The sequence below is a fragment of the Herpailurus yagouaroundi genome, unplaced genomic scaffold (assembly GCF_014898765.1).
Source record: "Herpailurus yagouaroundi ecotype Mexico unplaced genomic scaffold, PumYag 185, whole genome shotgun sequence".
NCBI lineage: Eukaryota > Metazoa > Chordata > Mammalia > Carnivora > Felidae > Herpailurus > Herpailurus yagouaroundi.
Genome location: NW_024412416.1, coordinates 5109380 through 5127194, shown reverse-complemented (window position 1 = coordinate 5127194; position 17815 = coordinate 5109380). Strand labels below are relative to the sequence as shown.

At 45.1% G+C, this 17815-nt stretch overlaps 1 protein-coding gene across 1 annotated transcript in view; it reads right to left on the bottom strand.

Annotated features, from left to right (window-relative positions):
• Positions 1–17815, bottom strand: part of IQGAP1 (IQ motif containing GTPase activating protein 1) — a 108887-nt gene that overhangs the window by 6705 nt on the left and 84367 nt on the right. The window contains exons 24-36 of the mRNA XM_040493586.1: positions 17338–17493; positions 16950–17113; positions 15531–15755; positions 12111–12251; positions 11936–12020; positions 10608–10840; positions 9869–10001; positions 8748–8850; positions 7874–8009; positions 7377–7464; positions 4728–4940; positions 3603–3769; positions 1964–2086 (exon numbers count right to left, since the gene is read on the bottom strand). Coding sequence (XP_040349520.1) covers positions 1964–2086; positions 3603–3769; positions 4728–4940; positions 7377–7464; positions 7874–8009; positions 8748–8850; positions 9869–10001; positions 10608–10840; positions 11936–12020; positions 12111–12251; positions 15531–15755; positions 16950–17113; positions 17338–17493 — 1967 coding nt within the window. The remainder of the gene's footprint in view (positions 1–1963; positions 2087–3602; positions 3770–4727; positions 4941–7376; positions 7465–7873; positions 8010–8747; positions 8851–9868; positions 10002–10607; positions 10841–11935; positions 12021–12110; positions 12252–15530; positions 15756–16949; positions 17114–17337; positions 17494–17815) is intronic.

The following is a 17815-nucleotide window of genomic DNA, read 5'->3' as shown; positions in this document are numbered from 1 at the left end:
CAAAGAGACGTTTACACTTCTATGTTCACAGCAGCATTGTTCGCAGTAGCCAAGAAGTGGAAGCAGCCCACAAGTCCCCCGACGGACGTATAAACAGAATGCGGTGCGTATATGTACAGTGGAATTTTATTCACCCTTAAAAAGAAATCTGTCACACGCCACAACATGGATGAACCATGAGGTCACTGAGCTAAGTGAAACAAGCCAGTTACGAAAAGACAATGGCTTATATGAGATGCCTGGAGGCGTCGAATACATGAAAACAGGGAGTAGAAGGGTGGTTGTCCAGGGCTGGGGGAGGGGGAAATGGAGAGCTGTTGTCCAGTGGGTATAGTCTCAGTCTGGTAAGATGAAAAGGTTCTGGATACCTGTTGTACAGCAACGTGAACATACTTAACACTACTGAACTACACACTTAAAAACGGTTACAATGGTAAAGTTTAGGTCTTGTACTTTTTATAATAATAACTTAATAATTTTATTTTTTTTTTAATTTTTTTTTCAACGTTTTTTATTTATTTTTGGGACAGAGAGAGACAGAGCATGAACGGGGGAGGGGCAGAGAGAGAGGGAGACACAGAATCGGAAACAGGCTCCAGGCTCTGAGCCATCAGCCCAGAGCCCGACGCGGGGCTCGAACTCCCGGACCGCGAGATCGTGACCTGGCTGAAGTCGGATGCTTAACCGACTGCGCCACCCAGGCGCCCCATAACTTAATAATTTTAATACTTTGACCAGAAATTCCATTTTTAGACATCTATGATAAAAAAAATAATTAGAGGTAAAACCAAAGATTTACATATAAAGAAAGACATACCGCAAGTGTAATAACGTAAAAAGTAAAATCAACTTAAATGTCGTACAGATGAATGGTTAAATTTCAACTACAATATGAAACATTGTGTGGCCATTAAAAAGGATGCTTTCAAAGAATGTGAAAATTTCTCAAAATATAATGAGAAAAAAGTTGGATATGTGACTATTTTCACAACATATGTTAAAAAAATAATAGGTAGATAAATAAGTGGGAAGTTAGATAATCTGCTGTGAACAGAGGCACAGAACATACACTAATTACTTCAGTGGCTATCTTTGGCTTGTGAAATGATAAATGCTTTTTTTCTTTTTCTTTATGCTTTAGCAATTTCCGAAGTTCAATAATGAATACATATTACCTTAGAATCAGAAAAATTTTTCTTTTTAAACAAAGTTGTTTTGTGTTTACACAAACTGTTTTGTGTTTACACAAACTGTTTTGTGTAAACAAAATCAGAAAGCTCAGCTATGTACGGTCACAGGGCTGACTGAACAGGTACTCCATAAATGCCTGCTAATGACAGCCAGGCCAGATCCAGGAACCTTGTACAAAGCGAGCTGGCCCTTCCCAGGAAGGAGAATGAGGGGAAGGCCCTGATTCCTAGCCTCAGGTGGAATAAAGTAAACTCCTCTTCTTGTTCTTATTTATTCTTGGTTTAGACACAGGAGAAATACAAAATGTTTTCCTGTTTTAAAGAGGAAAAATTGGGGTGTCTGGGGGACTGTTGGTTAAGCATCGGGTTCTTGATTTTGGCTCGGGGCGTGATCTCACAGTTCATGGGATTCAGCCCCACGTCGGGCTCTGTGCTGACGGTGCGGAGCCTCCATGGGGATCCCCCTTCCCAAAATGAATAAGTAAACATTTAAAAGAAAAAGAAAAGAAAAAAGGTAAAGAGCAAAAAAATTAAGATGGGGCTAACATAAGTAGGTGCAAACATATCTTGGGGCAAATATTCCACAACAAAGGAGAAGTAACACTTTCCCTTCTCTGACAGACAAATTAACTCTGAGCATTGGGAATGCTGCACCCAAATAGATATATAAGGAAATAGAAGATATGAAAACAACCATCCAGAAATAAAGGGAATCAGATGTGATCAATGTAGAGACAAAAATCAAGATACAGAACAGAGTAAAAAATACTCACTGGTTCACTTGCAGGTCCTCAATTTCCAGAAGGACTCCTTTTTCATGCAGTCTGGCTGCTGTGTATTTCAGAGAAATCTTTTTACTCTTCTTTCCTTTCATTTCCCCAGGCTTCTTGGAGACCCTGCAAAAAAATCACATCACGTCACTTTCTCTCAGTAACTACAAGTCTGTTGGTAATTCATGGAATGGAGGCCAGAAAACAGACTTCCCCTACACTAGCCTAAGTAACATATGGATTCTAAAATGGCCAGTAAGTGTTAGGATTAGCCTGAGTAATATTTTTGCAAAACAGTGGAAACATCACTAAATTGCTTTGGCCTTTAATTTAACTGTATTTGAAAACCCATGTAAATTTGACAGGCCGTGTCATCTGTCTAGGTTCCTCTCAACACCTCAGTACATACAAGTGTGAAGCCCTCTAACGCTAGCCTAAAGGAACTGTACTGAACCCCAAAGGAGTCCCTGTAAGGCCCTCAGCTGTGCAGGGAAAAAATAAACATATCTCAGAATAAGCAATTTTATAAAGACTTTAAACCAGTGTAGCAAATACAGAGGAGTGGGAACAAGGAGAAAGAAATAGACCTTAAGACCTTTTCTTGATCGGGACAATCAAGATAAAAGGGATTTTCAAAAGTAAGTGAGGGAAGAATAGAGATCTATATGAGAACCAGGGATTTGGGACTCCCAAAGGAAGGGTCTCAAGAAATGGGCAGGAACGCTGGTACCGGCATAAAAGGGAGTAACTGCTATGGAAGGAACTACAACACGTATAGAAATTACAACTGTACAATAGAAAGTCAGTAAGTGCTTGAAGAACGATGGGGACATGTCCAAAGGTCACAAGAGCCAGCTTTGCAAGCTGGGTCAGGTGGGTCTGATTTTCACCCCAGCACATCAGCCCTGCCTCACCTCGGTCTTCCAGGGAGGGAAAGAAAGAGACAGCCAGAGGGCAGGGAGAAGAGTAAGCAAGCCAGAGAAGGGAGGCTGGTGTGGCAAAATGTTAAAAACAGGTCAATCTGGGTGAAGGGTGTGTGTTTACTGTTCTGTTCACTCAACCTTTCTTAGGTTTGAAAATTCTTACACTGAAGAGTGAGAAGTACAAAGTAAACCAACCCTACAGATAGAGCCTGCAACTACCACCTCACGCCTCTGGGTTCTCAGTTTCCCTGCCTATAAAATGGGCATGATCTGGCTGTGGCCGCGCCAGGAAGGCTGCATCAGATTCTCCCTGGCAGCTGGGAAAAAAGCTGGAGTCTGGGATCCTGTCCCCAAGAGGTGTAGAGAGAGACCAGAAGATCGAAATGTCCATCATATTCCTTCAGTGATCTGAAGGCACATGCAGGTTTGGGGAGCAGTAACTAAACTCCTTCCATGATTCTTTCATTTCTAGGGCCACGAAGATATTTTGGAACAAGGGATGCTTAGAAGTAAGCATCCTTGAAATACCCCCTACGTTATTTATTTACATCACACAACAACAAATGGATCTAGGAAATCATGCCAACAATTAGAAACAAGATAAAAGAATGAGAGCAATAAATAGACCCAGCGTGTTTTCAAGTAAAAACTTCCAAGGTCACTCGAGCTGCCTCTCCTTCCTTCCCCACTGACGTTGATTCTTTACAAAACATACTCACTTGCCCTTGCTGGCCAAGTTATCCAAGCAGGTTTTGATATAGCTTTTGTAGTAATCCACCTGCTCTCCATAGAAAGTGGCCTTCGAGTTCAGGGCAGCGTATGTTTGCTGTAATTTCACCAGCTCGGCCTTCCTCCTCTGTCGATACCTCCGCTGGTTCCGAATATCCTAAGACACAGTTGTTAAAGTTAGGACAATAATGATCAGTATCGTATTCTTCTTGAGTCATACACACTAGTGCTTAACCCCACTTTGCATGACCACACTTTAACAGGAAACAACTGAAGTTCAAAAATTAGTAAAGAAATTCAGATCCCGTCAATTTTTTTCTCCCGTACCTAGAGGTATGGAAACGTGTTACTTTTTTTTTTTTAAGTTTATTTTGAGAGAGAGAGGGAGAGAATGTCCATGTGTGTATGAGCAGGGGAGGGGCAGAGAGCGAGAGGAAAAGAGAAAATCCTAACCAGACTCCTCACTGTTAGCACAGAGCCCAATGCGAGGCTCGAACTCACGAACTGCGAGATCATGACCTGAGGTGAAATCAAGAGTTGGACACTTTACCGACTGAGCCACCCAGGCGCCTGGGAGATGTGTTACTTTTACAGACTTCCACATTCTTAGAATTTACCTGTGAAGCTGACTTAAACCTCTTAAGTATGTTGGCAGGAGAGGGAAGAAAAGATAATTTTACCGTGTCAATGATCAAGCTCCCCGATGTGCATGGTATTTCTACCAGCAGCAAACACCTACGCTCTCAGCCTACACCAGAGCCCCTTACTTGTGAAGATTCACACAAATCAAGAATTGCATGACCAACGTGATGTGAATTTATATTTCATAGTAATCATTAAAAAGATCTGGAGGAATTCTTTAAGGCCAAAGACAAATTAACACACAGGCAGCTCTAGTTAGGGCCTTCTCCCTTTTGATTTAGGCCATGGAGTAAATCATCAAAGGGCAGCAAGGTCCTCATGTTGGGAAACTCAGAACCAATTCCCCAGTGGAGAGGACACTAATCTGCCTGTGCCCTGAAGGCATATTGTCATCTGAACACCTGCTGTCTCTTCACAAGCTCCCGAGTCAGCTTTGTCCACCGCCAGCCCATCACTGCCTCCACAAGCAGTACCCTGGCAATGTCGTTGATCAGCTCCTGATATCTGTTCTTCGGGTCCACCGTCCCAAGCTCTGTTAGCTTCTTCAAACCTGACTGGATCTTCTCCTTCTTCTCCTGAAGAGTGAGGTTGCTGTCTTCCTTTACAAACTGTGACTTTTTCATCTTGTCAGGAGTCTTGGCATCACGAATAGCGCGTCTCTGCATGGCCCTCTGATGTTCTGCTTCCTACAGATACAGAGAAGAAAAAGAAGTTGCTGGCATGTTTACCACACTAATCCCAAACCTGAATTTATACAGCATATCCACACCTGAATTTACATAGCCCTGAAACTCCATTCTGGAAACGGAGGGAACAAACTTGTCCTCTGACAACTGACAGAGAACCTGCACAGAGCACACCTAGAAGAGATCGTGTTGATGAAGTCACACGGTCTCGTAGCGCTTCTTCCCTGGATTCTCACATATGGTTAGGAGATTGGGCTCCAAGTGGCTACAAGATCCCTCGTTTTTTTCCTATCACATTTTGAGACATGGGAGCCATTGAATTTGACTTGAAACACAGCTTCATTCATTGGTGAATGTTAAAAACACACCCATGCAACACCAGCGTTTGGTAAATTCTTGCCGACTCTTTTTGCCACCTTGTCCAGGCTGGATCATGCTGAAGGCTTCCTTTCGCTTTCAAGCATGCTACGAATGCCAGTATCTGGAGCAGTCCTTCCGATGATTCTTCTTTCCCAGTTGACATTCAGCGTTTGCCCATTACGTACCTGCCTGACATGGCTCACACCGCTGGCCCATTCTTTTGGTGTCTTCCTCCTTCTCTAGCTCCTTGCAGTGTGGCTCTACAGCTCTGCCCTCATGGCCAATTCGCCACCCCTCCTCCGAATCCAGTGCCTTTTCTTAGCTATCACCTTGCTTGTACCCTCCACGTTCTCTCCTTGCCCCGGGCACAAGTTTGGTACCTCTAAGTGACCCCTGGTAGTTTCTCTGTGACTGTTCATTCTCAATACTTGAGTGATCGTCCCTATGCTACGGATCCCACATCTTTGTGGCTAAGGTTCTGGTGCTGCATTTTGAACTGTTTGTGCCAGGATGCTCACATTTGGAATGGCTTGTAATTCCTCCCAAACTGGAGCGATCCCCTCTCCGGGTATGCCCTTTTTTGCTAATGTCAAGACCACCCCGCATCACACAACGTGAAGAACATAAACCCTGGCGTCAGAAAGAACCTGATCCAAACTGGTTCCGCCACCACAAGCAGACAATCTTGGACAAGTTATGTGACCTCAAGGGTCTTAGCCTCTTCTGTAAGATAAGGACGAAAAGACTGACCTCACAGGGACAGTGGGAGGAGTAAATGAAAGAACCCAGGTGAAACCACCAAACTACCAGTAGGCTCTCATTGAAGGCTGGTTCCACCTTCCCTACTTGAAACTTCCTTCCAGGTTAAACAAGGTGCAGGTGTTGGTTAGGATTCTTTATTGCCCCTCACACACAGCTAGTCAGTAATCAATCACAGCATCAAAAAGCTGAGACTTCATTAAAAACAATGGTTTTCAAACAGTCCTATGTGCAGCTTTAAGGGATTCCCGCAGGAACCCAGAGCCCCAGCCCTATTCCTGGTGCTGAGTAGCTCCAATTTTTCCTACTTAATATTTGGGCTTCTGAGTAAACTGTCGTTTATCAAAAAGAATTCATATGCTCAAAATTTGAAACAAATGGCTTGACTTGTCGCATCTTACAAACACAAAAGAGGGGTCTTAAACACGAAGTGCCCCATCATCCCCTCCCGATGCCGAGCCATCCGCCCCCACCCCAACCCCCCCCAACCACGTGGGCCTGGGAGTCCATCCCGGACCTAGATTACTCAAGTCCTGTTTGCTTGGCTAGCACTGCTTAAGTGATCAGTATCAAATGGTCCCAGAGTGACAAAAGCTCTCCGTGTCTCTCCAGTGACAAACACGGGCTCTACACAGTTTGTTCTCATGTCTTACTCCTCACCACTCACCCTCACCCACACCTGCATTCTAGATAAGTCGGTCTGGTCCCATCCTGTCCATCAGGTCACGTCATGCCTCTGTTTGTGTGGACTCCCTGGCCCAAGATGCCTCTTCTCTTACGTGCACACCCAGATCCTATCCACGCCTCCCAAGTGTGGCTCCAGTTCCACTTCTTCCTCACGGCTTGCTCCTCACTGGCCACTTTCCTCAATTTCTGCCATTTTTATAGCCAACAGCACAGTCAATTTTTAATAGTTTTCTAATTATTTCAGGTATATACACCACATTTCCCCAAGTAGATCATGAGTTCACTGAGTTTAAGAACCACATTCTGTACTTTATCTAAGGCACTTAACAAAATTCTAAGGATGTAATATTCACTTGATTACTAGGCAGACTCACTGACTCAGCCTCAGTTAAATTAAAACACAAAGCCACACACAAGGCCACACATACATGCCACGAGCCTTATGCCCTCAGAGCATCTGCGTGCCAGTTTAGGAGCCAACGACTTTCTGAGCAGGCCCACACCACCACGGCCCTCCAGTCCAGCCCCGCGTTGCCAGCCCCTGGCTCCCCCCCTCCTCAACCCTGGCATGCACCCGTCACGGGAGCATCTGTGTGCCTTGTCGTCATATGTGAAACCCCTAAGTTTTACCTGTTCGGTGGTGGCTGGGGTTTCTAGGATTTCAGTCAAGGTCTCGCCTGGCTGGAACCGGATGACGTCCACAATTAAACGTTTCGTGCTGAAAGGAGACGGGGGAAGGGATGAAACGTCACCAAATGTCCTACTTCCTCTCCAACGGCCCTAAGCAGCAGCAGCAGCACACACACCACCTCAGACAGGTCCCGCTGGGCCGCCGTGAACACAAGGCACCCGAGGCCTCAGGCTTATCTACGTGACAATGATGGCGTGGGTACCAGGGCCAGGATTTTGAAGGTATAAATTTCACTTCAGCGTCTTACTACTGAGGAAATGAGACAGGTAAGTCCTGTGCCATGTATAATAGATAAAGTGACCAGAATTACGACAGGCTTAAAAGGCCAAGACGATGGTTTCCGGTATGAGCAAGCAGACATGTTCACCAGGGCAAGGGCAAGGTCAAGGGATCACCACACTATATTTACCTCATTCTTCCCACTTCCAATACTCACTTCAGCAGGATAGTCCGAGCATCCATTTCTGCATTCTCATCCCCAGGCACATCAAACTTGTTGGTCAGTGTAAGAGACACTTCTGTCTTGGCCAGCACCTCCTTATTGGGGTCATTTAAATTGCCAGCGCTCTCTCCTGTGGTTTTGGGGGGAGTAGAGAGGATCAGTATAACAAAGGAGGAGATAGTGGAGAGGAGACATGAATACAAAGAAAAGAGAATGTGGGTCTCAGAAGATACTTGAATAAGCCAACACGTACACTGTGGCAAGGATACCTTTGAAAAATAAAAGGAAATGTATGCCAAATGATAAAAGCAAAGGATCCCTAATAAAATAATTTCAAAAATATTTGACAAATCGTTTCAGTAATTATTATTTAAAAAAAAAAATTTTTTTTTATGTTTATTTATTTTTGAAGGAGAGAGAGACAGAGAGTGAGGGGGGAGGGGCAGAGAGAGGGAGACACAGAATCCGAAGGAGCCTCCAGGCTCTGAGCCGTCAGCACAGGGCCCGATGTGGGGCCTGAACCCGCAAACCGCGAGATCATGACCTGAGCCAAAGTCAGAGGCTTAACCGACTGAGCCACCCAGGCGCCCCTCATTTCAGTAATTATATTATGGTAATTCCCTCTCAAAATATTCTGCTCATTTCCTTTATAGGACTTATAATTATAGGATTATGTGTATAATATATACATTTAAAATTCTCTCTTCCACTAGACTTCAGTTCCTCAAAGACAGGGATTGATCATATCTGTTTTCTTCCTGAATGTACATTCGGAGCAGGAACAGTACAGAAACGGACAAGGTGGCAATTACAGCACTCCTCCATCACCCTCCCTGTCACCTTCTGGGCAGTTAGGTCAGAGCTTTACCTATCAGGGACTCGATGGTGGGCACCTCGCCCAGGTCATCCAGCAGCTCGTGGATCGGGTCGTTGTGCTCCGGAGCAATGGCGTCCTGATGGTCTAACAGGAGCTGTGTGGAACACCCAGGAATCAAATCCATTTACAACATCAGCCCCTCAGCCCTCAGCCTCACCAACAATGCCAAACAACACAGAAGGGGTCAGATAACAAAGCTCCCACATTCAAAGAACTGACAGGCCAATCCTCAGCAAACTAACCCAAGTAAACTATAACATATAAAGCATCACACGGGCCTCTGCTGAATGACTTATGGATAATGAATGGAAAGGAAATACTGGCACTCAACCTTGTGGATAGAAGGGACTTAAATGTACCCTGCACAGGAAGAGAGTAACAAACCCCATCGACTTTAATATCCAAAGGCATCAATGTACCGTACAGCCAGTGCAAGTGACTCCCATTCACACTCTTAATGTGTCCAGCAGACAGTATCTCTTAATTCAGAGAAAAGTGCATCAGATCAATGTTGTCATCATCTCACAGACACTCAAGCAAAGCCTTCAAGATGCTATCACCCTCGGGGATGCCCCAGGGATATCACCTGAAATTTCCTTTACATTTTATGTATTTTCTCATTTCCTGTTCTATACACCCTCAATGGGGAAAGGAATGAATTATAAAAATCTGGGGGGAATAAAAGGAGCACCTAAGGGACGCAGAGGAAAAAGTGGATATTTTAAATGTTAGAAAAATAACACAGAGGGCCAGGATAAACCAAAGGAACAGTGAACACAGTTTTTTATCAAGTCCCTAGATCGGCGCTCACAATGGAGACTCTGGAGCCCACCCGTGGGGACTGCTTCAGCAGGCCTGCGGTGGGGACCAGGAACTCCATTTGTGACCATCAGCCCAGATGACTCTGACGCAGGGGGCCTGGGGCCACTTTGAGACACTCAGTAGATACAGTTAGTATGCAAAGAAAAGAGAAACAAGGAAGATGTGAAGTCAGTAAGATCAAAGGAAGGTGAGTTATCTGGCTCTCCAGAGATGGTAAGCAGCATCTAGGGAAGACAATTAAAATTAAGGACAGAGCGATGAAATTAAGTAATTAAAGAAAAAATACTTACAGTGTGGGTGTTGATGATTTCACCAATGGAAATGTAGATCACTGGTTTGGTGACGGTGACTAAATCAGAATATTCATCCACATTAAACTTATCCTGAAGCTCTGGGACATCACAAGCAGTTTGGAAAAACCGTCTGAAAATAAACGCGAGAGGCAGACCCCCGAGTGACGCATACGTGAGAAGCTGGCGAGAGGACATCCCACAAACCTTTACAACGACGAGTTCAAAGAGAAGCCAGTCAAGGCCGAGGACTGTAGAGAAGCTTGCACACGTCCACTCCGCTTCACAGCCTTGGGGCGGGTGGTTTTAACAACTTCTCCCTCCACCCAATTTAATTCCACCCACAAGAACCGCTCAACCATAATTTAAAGCAGTTTGAAAACACCCAAGCTGTGAGGCAAACCAGCTTTCTCTCTGAGATGATGCCCTGAACTCACAACTGGCTGTTTAACTTATAAATATTAAAGGCACTCTCCGATTCTTCTCTGAGTGCAAAGTAACCCATGCCAAATGAGGATTTACTGCTTTTATGTTAAGTGCAGTCTATGTCAGCAGAATACATTTTAACGGCTCAAAACCCTCTTCATCACCTCCAAGTGCTCCGAGCACATCAAACATGTATCCCTCGATATGGCAGAGTCCCAGGGAAGCTAAGTTCTGGTATTTAATCTTGTCCGGACACTCACAGAGAGAAACATGCCCACGGGACCTTTCAAGTACCCTGTTCCTTTCCCCCTACCTGAATTTCTGGTAGGACTGGGAGAGATACTCATTAATGATGCTTAAGTGAGCATTATCTCCCAGAAACATCTTATTGGACGCCGCGTGCTGGAGCATCTTTGCAATGGAGCCAAGGTTCCGGCGTTGGTCTGTGGTAAGCTGGCCTCCTGCCGACAGGTCAATGATGTCAAAGGCATCAGGAGCAACAATGGCTGGATTCATGTATCGATAGTAAAGCAAGTTACCAATAATCTGGGAACAGACGAAGAAGAAAGACGGCTGTTAAAAACCACTCCACCCAGTAAGGCACAAATGACTTTGCTAGCAAAGAAAACCAGAAAAGGCAGTCCTGTAAGGAAAAATAAACACCATGCACACACACACACACGCATGCACGCACACACACTTTCTTTCAAGGTCTGAACCTAAAACAACCGAACATCCCTTGGTTGGATGCAGAGAAAAAGGAAATAAGGACAGAGCTGACAATCACTACAACGAAAGAGCAGACTCAGAAGGTAAAAACGACAGACTTAAAGTCTATTGCTAAGGGATTTAGGATATCCTTTGTTCACATATCATGGCAGCAAACAGGTTGCTGTCACCCACGTGCACTACTGCTTATTTTCACGTAGACGGGCTTTCGTTCAGAGAAACTGACAGACGTAGCTAACGACCCAGTGAGCACAGTGCAGTCTGCCCAACCCCATCAGCCTCATGCTGCAGACTTCAATGGTGGACAAGTTCATGCCTCTGAAATTAAAGTCATTCAACACACATCTCCTCCACAGAAGGATTCAAGGACAGTCACAGCACTTCCCCTGGAGTTTCATTCAAAGAAAAAAAAATTTTAATTCACCTGAATAGAAAGTCTAGAATCGAGGCCTCACTGTAGGAAAGCACAGAACTAGGAGAGAGGAGAAAAAAGCATTCAGATTAAGGTGGGGGGAGGTGGGGAAGGAGGAGCACAGCCAAGTAAGAAAGAGTTATCAGTAACAGCCTTAGCAGAAACCATGGTGCTTGCTGCCATTCACCTAGCTACCAGCAGAGGGAGCAACTCTTCAGCGAAAAGACAGGACTTGGAGAAATTGATCTGAAGACAGGAAAATCCACCTTGTCTACTTGTTTGGGGTCTATGTGCCAAACAATAAAGCAACTCTACAGGTACCGAGAGAGGTATCATTTACTATTTACAATTACTTTCAAGAGCTCACAACCGATGGCAAGCTATTGCCAGAAACTATGCTCGCGCACTTCCTGAAGGTCTAAGGTTGGGCCTTGTTTTCTAACTTTTACCTCAAAGGGCTCCTGAACGGGCAAGGACGGTGCCAGCGTTCAGATTCTTACCTTCAGCAGCTCATCCTCACCGGCATCTGGGAACTTCTCATGTAACGAGTCCTTCAGCACCTTGGCAATGAAGCGCATGCCGTAACTGTGGGATGGACAAAACTTAATGAGAGCAGCTGGGGAGCAGAAGGGCAGTAACACAGGACCTATGTGGGTCAGAACTGATGGCACTCACGGGATTTTGTCCACAGAGCTAATGATGGCTGAGAGGAACTTGTCCGTCACCGCCCGCATGTTCCTGATGGAGTTGTCTAGCCGTGTCTTGACCTCTTCGTGAGCCAAAGCCTGCTCAGGGGTCACATCATAGGGTAGTTTGCTAGGAAAGCAAAAATCATCCCCAAATGCGTTAGACCAACAGCCAGGAACAGCCTGAGGCAGGACTGTGTCTTTCATAGACCCAGAGAGATCAGGTGAAGCTGCTCATGCTCATAGAGCTGATAAATAGTGGGGCCAGAATTTGAACCCAGGTCCTAGCCGTGAACTGAGTGTCTAGAACTATGTGCCATGCACTCTGATATGCCCTTAGGGTAAAAAAAAAAAAAAAAAAAAAGGGTATGAGACACGACAGCTTCCCAAGTCTCTTAGTTTGGTGGGAGACACACAACAACAGGAAGGGACACCTGAACTCAGGAAAATGGGAGAAAAACTTGTCTTCCAGGAAAGAAGACCAAATGCAAAGCAAAGGAAGAGAAGGAGAAGTGAGCAGGTGAAGAGAGTCCAGGTTGTGGAGGGCACTGTACATAATATACGTAACACTAAGAGGTCTGCACTTTCCTAGAAGTCACCGAGGGCCATTGAAAGACAGGCGATCTGAATTTGAGGAAGATTTCTCTGACCCACCGTGAAGAATGAATTAAAGATGGACAGCCACTGATGAAAGAGATGGGTTAGTGCCACAGCCCGATCAAGAAATCATGAGGTCATGAGCAAGAAGGCAGCAGTGCAGACCAAGGGAACAGATATGAGAGATACTAGGGAGACACAACCAGTGGCACCTGGTGACGTCCTAGGTACTGGTGAAGGAAGTGACAGTTACATATAGGAACTAGAGCCTGAGGAGCTGACAAGATCCCTCAGGGGAGGGCACCGAGTCCGAACAAAGCGGCAGGAAAATAGGCGTGCTAGGCTTAACTGGGAAGGACAGGAGGGGCTGAAAGACAAAAGAATGAAATGTGGGAGTCAAGGTCCCGGTGCCGTCAGTGAGGTCAAAGGGTAGTAATGATTGTCCTGGATTATATGGGTGGTCTATATCCAATCCCAAGTGTCCTAACAAGAGAGAGGCAGGGGCAGATTTGGTACACACAGAAGAGGAGGCCACGTGACCGCAGGGGTAGACCACAGCGATCCGTCCGGCCACAAGTCAAGGATGGCAACAGCCACTGGAAACTGAAGAGACAGGAAATGGATTTCCCACCAGAGCGGCCAGGGGGAGCACACCCCTGCCGACACCCTGCTTTCAGCCCACAGATACGGATTTTGGATTTCTGGTCTTCAGAACCACTAGGGAATGAATACATTTCTGTCATTTTAAGCCACTAAGTTTGTAGGAATTTGTCACAGGAGCAATAACAAACAGATACAAGCATATAGGGATACAACACCATTTGTCAAATTGTGGCTGAATTACAAATACAAATAGACTACCAACAAAAGAATTGAGCAAAAATCAATAAAAAACATTGTGTTTGAAACAACTGGCTATGTGGAATTTATATGAGTATCGTAGGTTTTATTATTTGTAAATTATATGTTCTATACATCTTTTATATCCGTAAAATTTGTAACTTTATGTGCAGATGACATTTATAAAACGTAGTAATGAGCAAATGGAATAAAGGTGCTCAACACAATGAGTGTGGGTAGAGAAGAGAATAATTAAATTTCTGAGATTTCAAAGGCGAACACTCCCAAGAGGGGCAAGGTCCCAGCCTGCTACATATTTGGCCGAAGCTCAAGGATCCATGAGACCTGCAGACAGGACGGGCTCCCACTGCACCTTTATACCCCCCAGTTAGCAGCAGCACAAAAGTATGTTGAAATCAATTTCCATTTTTGGAAAAACAAAATAAGACACCAGTTTCTCCCAGGTACTCACAAGGGAAAAACCCTCAGACATGCCTCGTGGAGCTCTGACCTGAAATGGACTGCCTCCTGCACTGTGAGAAGGGGTAGCTCAGTACCCCCAAGCCAGTGTCCACGGGGCTGTCCTCTAGGGGTGGCCTGTCCTCTAGGGGTGGCCCGAGCGGCAGGCAAAGCTTCCCAGTCCAGTCCTATGGTCGGCCAACCACATTCCAAGATTTGAGCCTCAGGTGCACAGGGCCAAACACAAATGGACTTTTCATCACACCCAGCAGTAACTTGCCTCCTGGTGACAGACTGGCACAGTACTGAGACACAGATCAGGTGCCAAATGATCCCAATAGGGGATAAGCCCTTTCTCGGAGTCAGCAAAGCGTTCAGTTCTCTATCCAGAGTGCACCTTCCTCTCTGCCTGGGGGCCAGGTCCCCGGAAAGTAGTGGCATACCGAGCAGCACCATTCAAAGTGCGAGCTGGTGCCAGTGTACAAATCAGTCCAAGAAGGGAAGGAGCCTGGGCCAGGATATAATCGACACACTGCTCCTCTCACTGAGGAAGTCTGGCTAGGAACAACACCGGCTGAACTAAACAGTGTGCTGAGAGAGAGCCATAGGTGCTTTCCGGTTTCTGGTCCACAGACCACACTCCCGATAGCGAGGATACAGACAGCCACTCCTAAGCTCCAGAGATCTTTGCACACGATCTAACCTGACTCCACGACCACCAGGAAGAAGCACCCTGGACCAAACTGCTCACCCAAACCAGATAAAACCAGAAACATGCTGCCTCTCTGAACTGTACTTTTCCAGCATTACCCACATTCTACTGGCACACCTTTCTTTGGAGGCATTGCTGTTGGTGGTCAAACGACTGCCCCAGCAGAGAAGTCCCCTGAGTTACGTTGACATAGCTAGTCCAGCCCACTCCCAGTACTCCAAGGCAGCCCCATGCCAAGCTCCCCACTTTAACCAGACCCACTGATCTCCCTCAGATAAGGCGTCCCATCTGACTGCATCTCTAGTCCCAGACCCTCAAGCTCCTTCCACCTCAGAGCGTTCAGACGTGAATACTCTGCAGCCAGCTCTCGGCAAGACTGACATGATCTTAACCTTTAGGCCTGAGCTAAGTAAAATTTCACCTTCTCAGAGAGGCTTTCCCCAACCACTCTACCCAAGTTAGCTCTGTCCTGTACCCTCCATTATAGTTGAATGTAATGTAAAACTCTCAATTTGTGATTTCATTTCTATGTACCTGTCTCTCCCACACAATAACAATGAACAGAGGGCAGAGAGCTTGCCTGTTTCATCCATTATTGTGTGTATGTCTAACACAGTGCCTGGCACATAGCAAGCACTCAGTAAATATTTGCCAAATAAGTGAATCAATTATAAGGTCAACATTTTAAGAAGTTTCTAGGGAAAAACTACTTGAATAATTATCAGTTTATAAATCAAAAGTTAGCTGCCTAAAAAAACAAAATAATGGAAACAAAAGAAAAAGGTGTTATGGTTACCATACCTTGCCTCTCCTGTCTGAGACTCCATCTGATTAACCCAAGATTTGTATATATCCACAGGGTCAGTTTTGATGTTGAGAGATTTGTCATCCATAATCTCCTTCACAACAGGGGCCAAGATCTGTCGTAGGGCGTTCTGGCCCCGGGCACCTCTGTTGAAACTCACAACCATCTTAATAACTGTAGGATTTCCTGTCACGATCTCCTGAATCTGATCTACTTTTGACCTATAAAACATCAAATACAAATTCATTTTAAAATAATCACAGACTTTATCAATGTAAAGATCGAGTTCCTACTTAGAGACCCCATCTCCTAGAAAAAGAAATAGTTGGAAGGAAAGAGGTATATGCTCTTTCTCTAGAAACATTTACTGACACTGACCTAAACCCAGGACAGCCTGCTGCTTGCAAACTCAATCATGGGAACATGAACGGGTACTTTTTTAGATAAAAATGTGAAATCTTCATGTTCGGATCAGCTTTTAAAAAATCATATCTTGGGGCGCCTGGGTGGCTTGGTCGGTTAAGCGTCCGACTTCGGCTCAGGTCATGATCTCACGGTCCGTGAGTTCGAGCTCCACATCGGGCTCTGTGCTGACAGCTCAGAGCCTGGAGCCTGTTTCAGATTCTGTGTCTCCCTCTCTCTCTGCCCCTCCCTTGTTCATGCTCTGTCTCAAAAATAAATAAAAAACGTTAAAAAAAAATTAAAAAAAAAAAAAAATCATATCTTAATATAAAATCATCCGGGGTGCCCAGGTGGCTCAGTCGGTTGAGCATCCAACTTCGGCTCAGGTCATGATCTCATGGTTCATGGGATTGAGCCCCACGTTGGGCTCCATGCTGACAACTCAGAGCCTGGAGCCTACGTGGGATTCTGTGTCTCCCTCTCCATCTGCCCCTTCCCCACTTGCACTGTTTCTCTCTCTCTCTCAAAAATAAACATTAAAAAAAATTTTTTTAATATAGAATCTTCCTAAAATCGCTTTAGCAAATCTCTTATTCTACCACTTCCTCAAAGCAGCAACACTTTATATTAGTGACTTAAAAAGTAGAACCTTCTCGAGGCGCCTGGGTGGCTCTGTTGGTTAAGCATCTGCCTCTTACTCTTGGTTTCGGTCATTCAGGTCATGATCTCATGGTTTGTGAGTTGAAACTCTACATCAGGCTGTGTGCTGACAGCGCGGAGCCTGCTTGGGATCCTCTCTCCCTCTCTCTCTCTGCCCTTCTGCTCACACTCTTTCTTTCTCAAAATAAACTTTAAAAAAAAGGGGGAGTCGGGGGGAGCTTCTCTGGAGTATTTCACACAGATCATAATGTTAACTGAGTTCAAAGCAAAGGTACGGGGAGGCCTGAATCCCAAAGTATGAGTGTGGATGGCAGTGGGACAGGGTTCCATGCCCAGCAGCAGTCTGTGCATACTTGATCTCCTCCTGGAGGGCTGTCTTAAAGAGCCGTAAGAGCAGGTACTCCTCTCGCTGGTTGGACGCATAGTTGTACAGGGTGAAGATTACAGAGTCCATGAACTTGGTGGACTTATTCTGGGGCATCTGAAAGATCAGCTTCGCCAAATAGGTGGGGTTGGTCTGAAATAAAACCAAGAGATAAGTAATCTCTAGATAATATAAAGGCTGACACAAATATTCATGTTCTTTTAAACTTAAAGATTTAGAGTGTGCATAAGGAACAAAGAAGACAGCCTTTTCCTCACCCCTCAGTAGAAATGAGAAATACTCTGAGATTTATGGCTAAGGTTTTCTTGTGGGAAAGTAAGCCAAAGCCTACAATACCAACTCCAGGAACCACTCACCTGTAATAAATAAAACAGATGTTGATAAGCTTCCAGTTTCTCTCTCTTCTCCTTGCTCAAAGCCTTGAGACCTCCTTTCTGCTTATTTAGCATCATCATATCAGATAACTGTTCTTTATTTTTTTTAGTAAGTTTTTTACTGTGGGAAACCACATCCTGTAAACAAAAACATACATGTAAATAAAAAAACTAAAGCCTCCAAAACACTTGCAGGAAAGTCTGATGCATTGGCAGATGCCATCAACTATTTTAGAATCACGACACTGTACCCTGCTTTCATCACACCAATCTACTCCTATCTCCACCTCCCTATTAACCTACACCATAGGGGCACCTGGAAGGCTCAGTCTGCGACTCTTGTTCTTGGGACCGTGAGTTCAAGCCCCATGTTGGGTGTGGAGATTACTTAAAATATTAAGAGAAGAGAAGAGAAGAGAAGAGAAGAGAAGAGAAGAGAAGAGAAGAGAAGAGAAGAGAA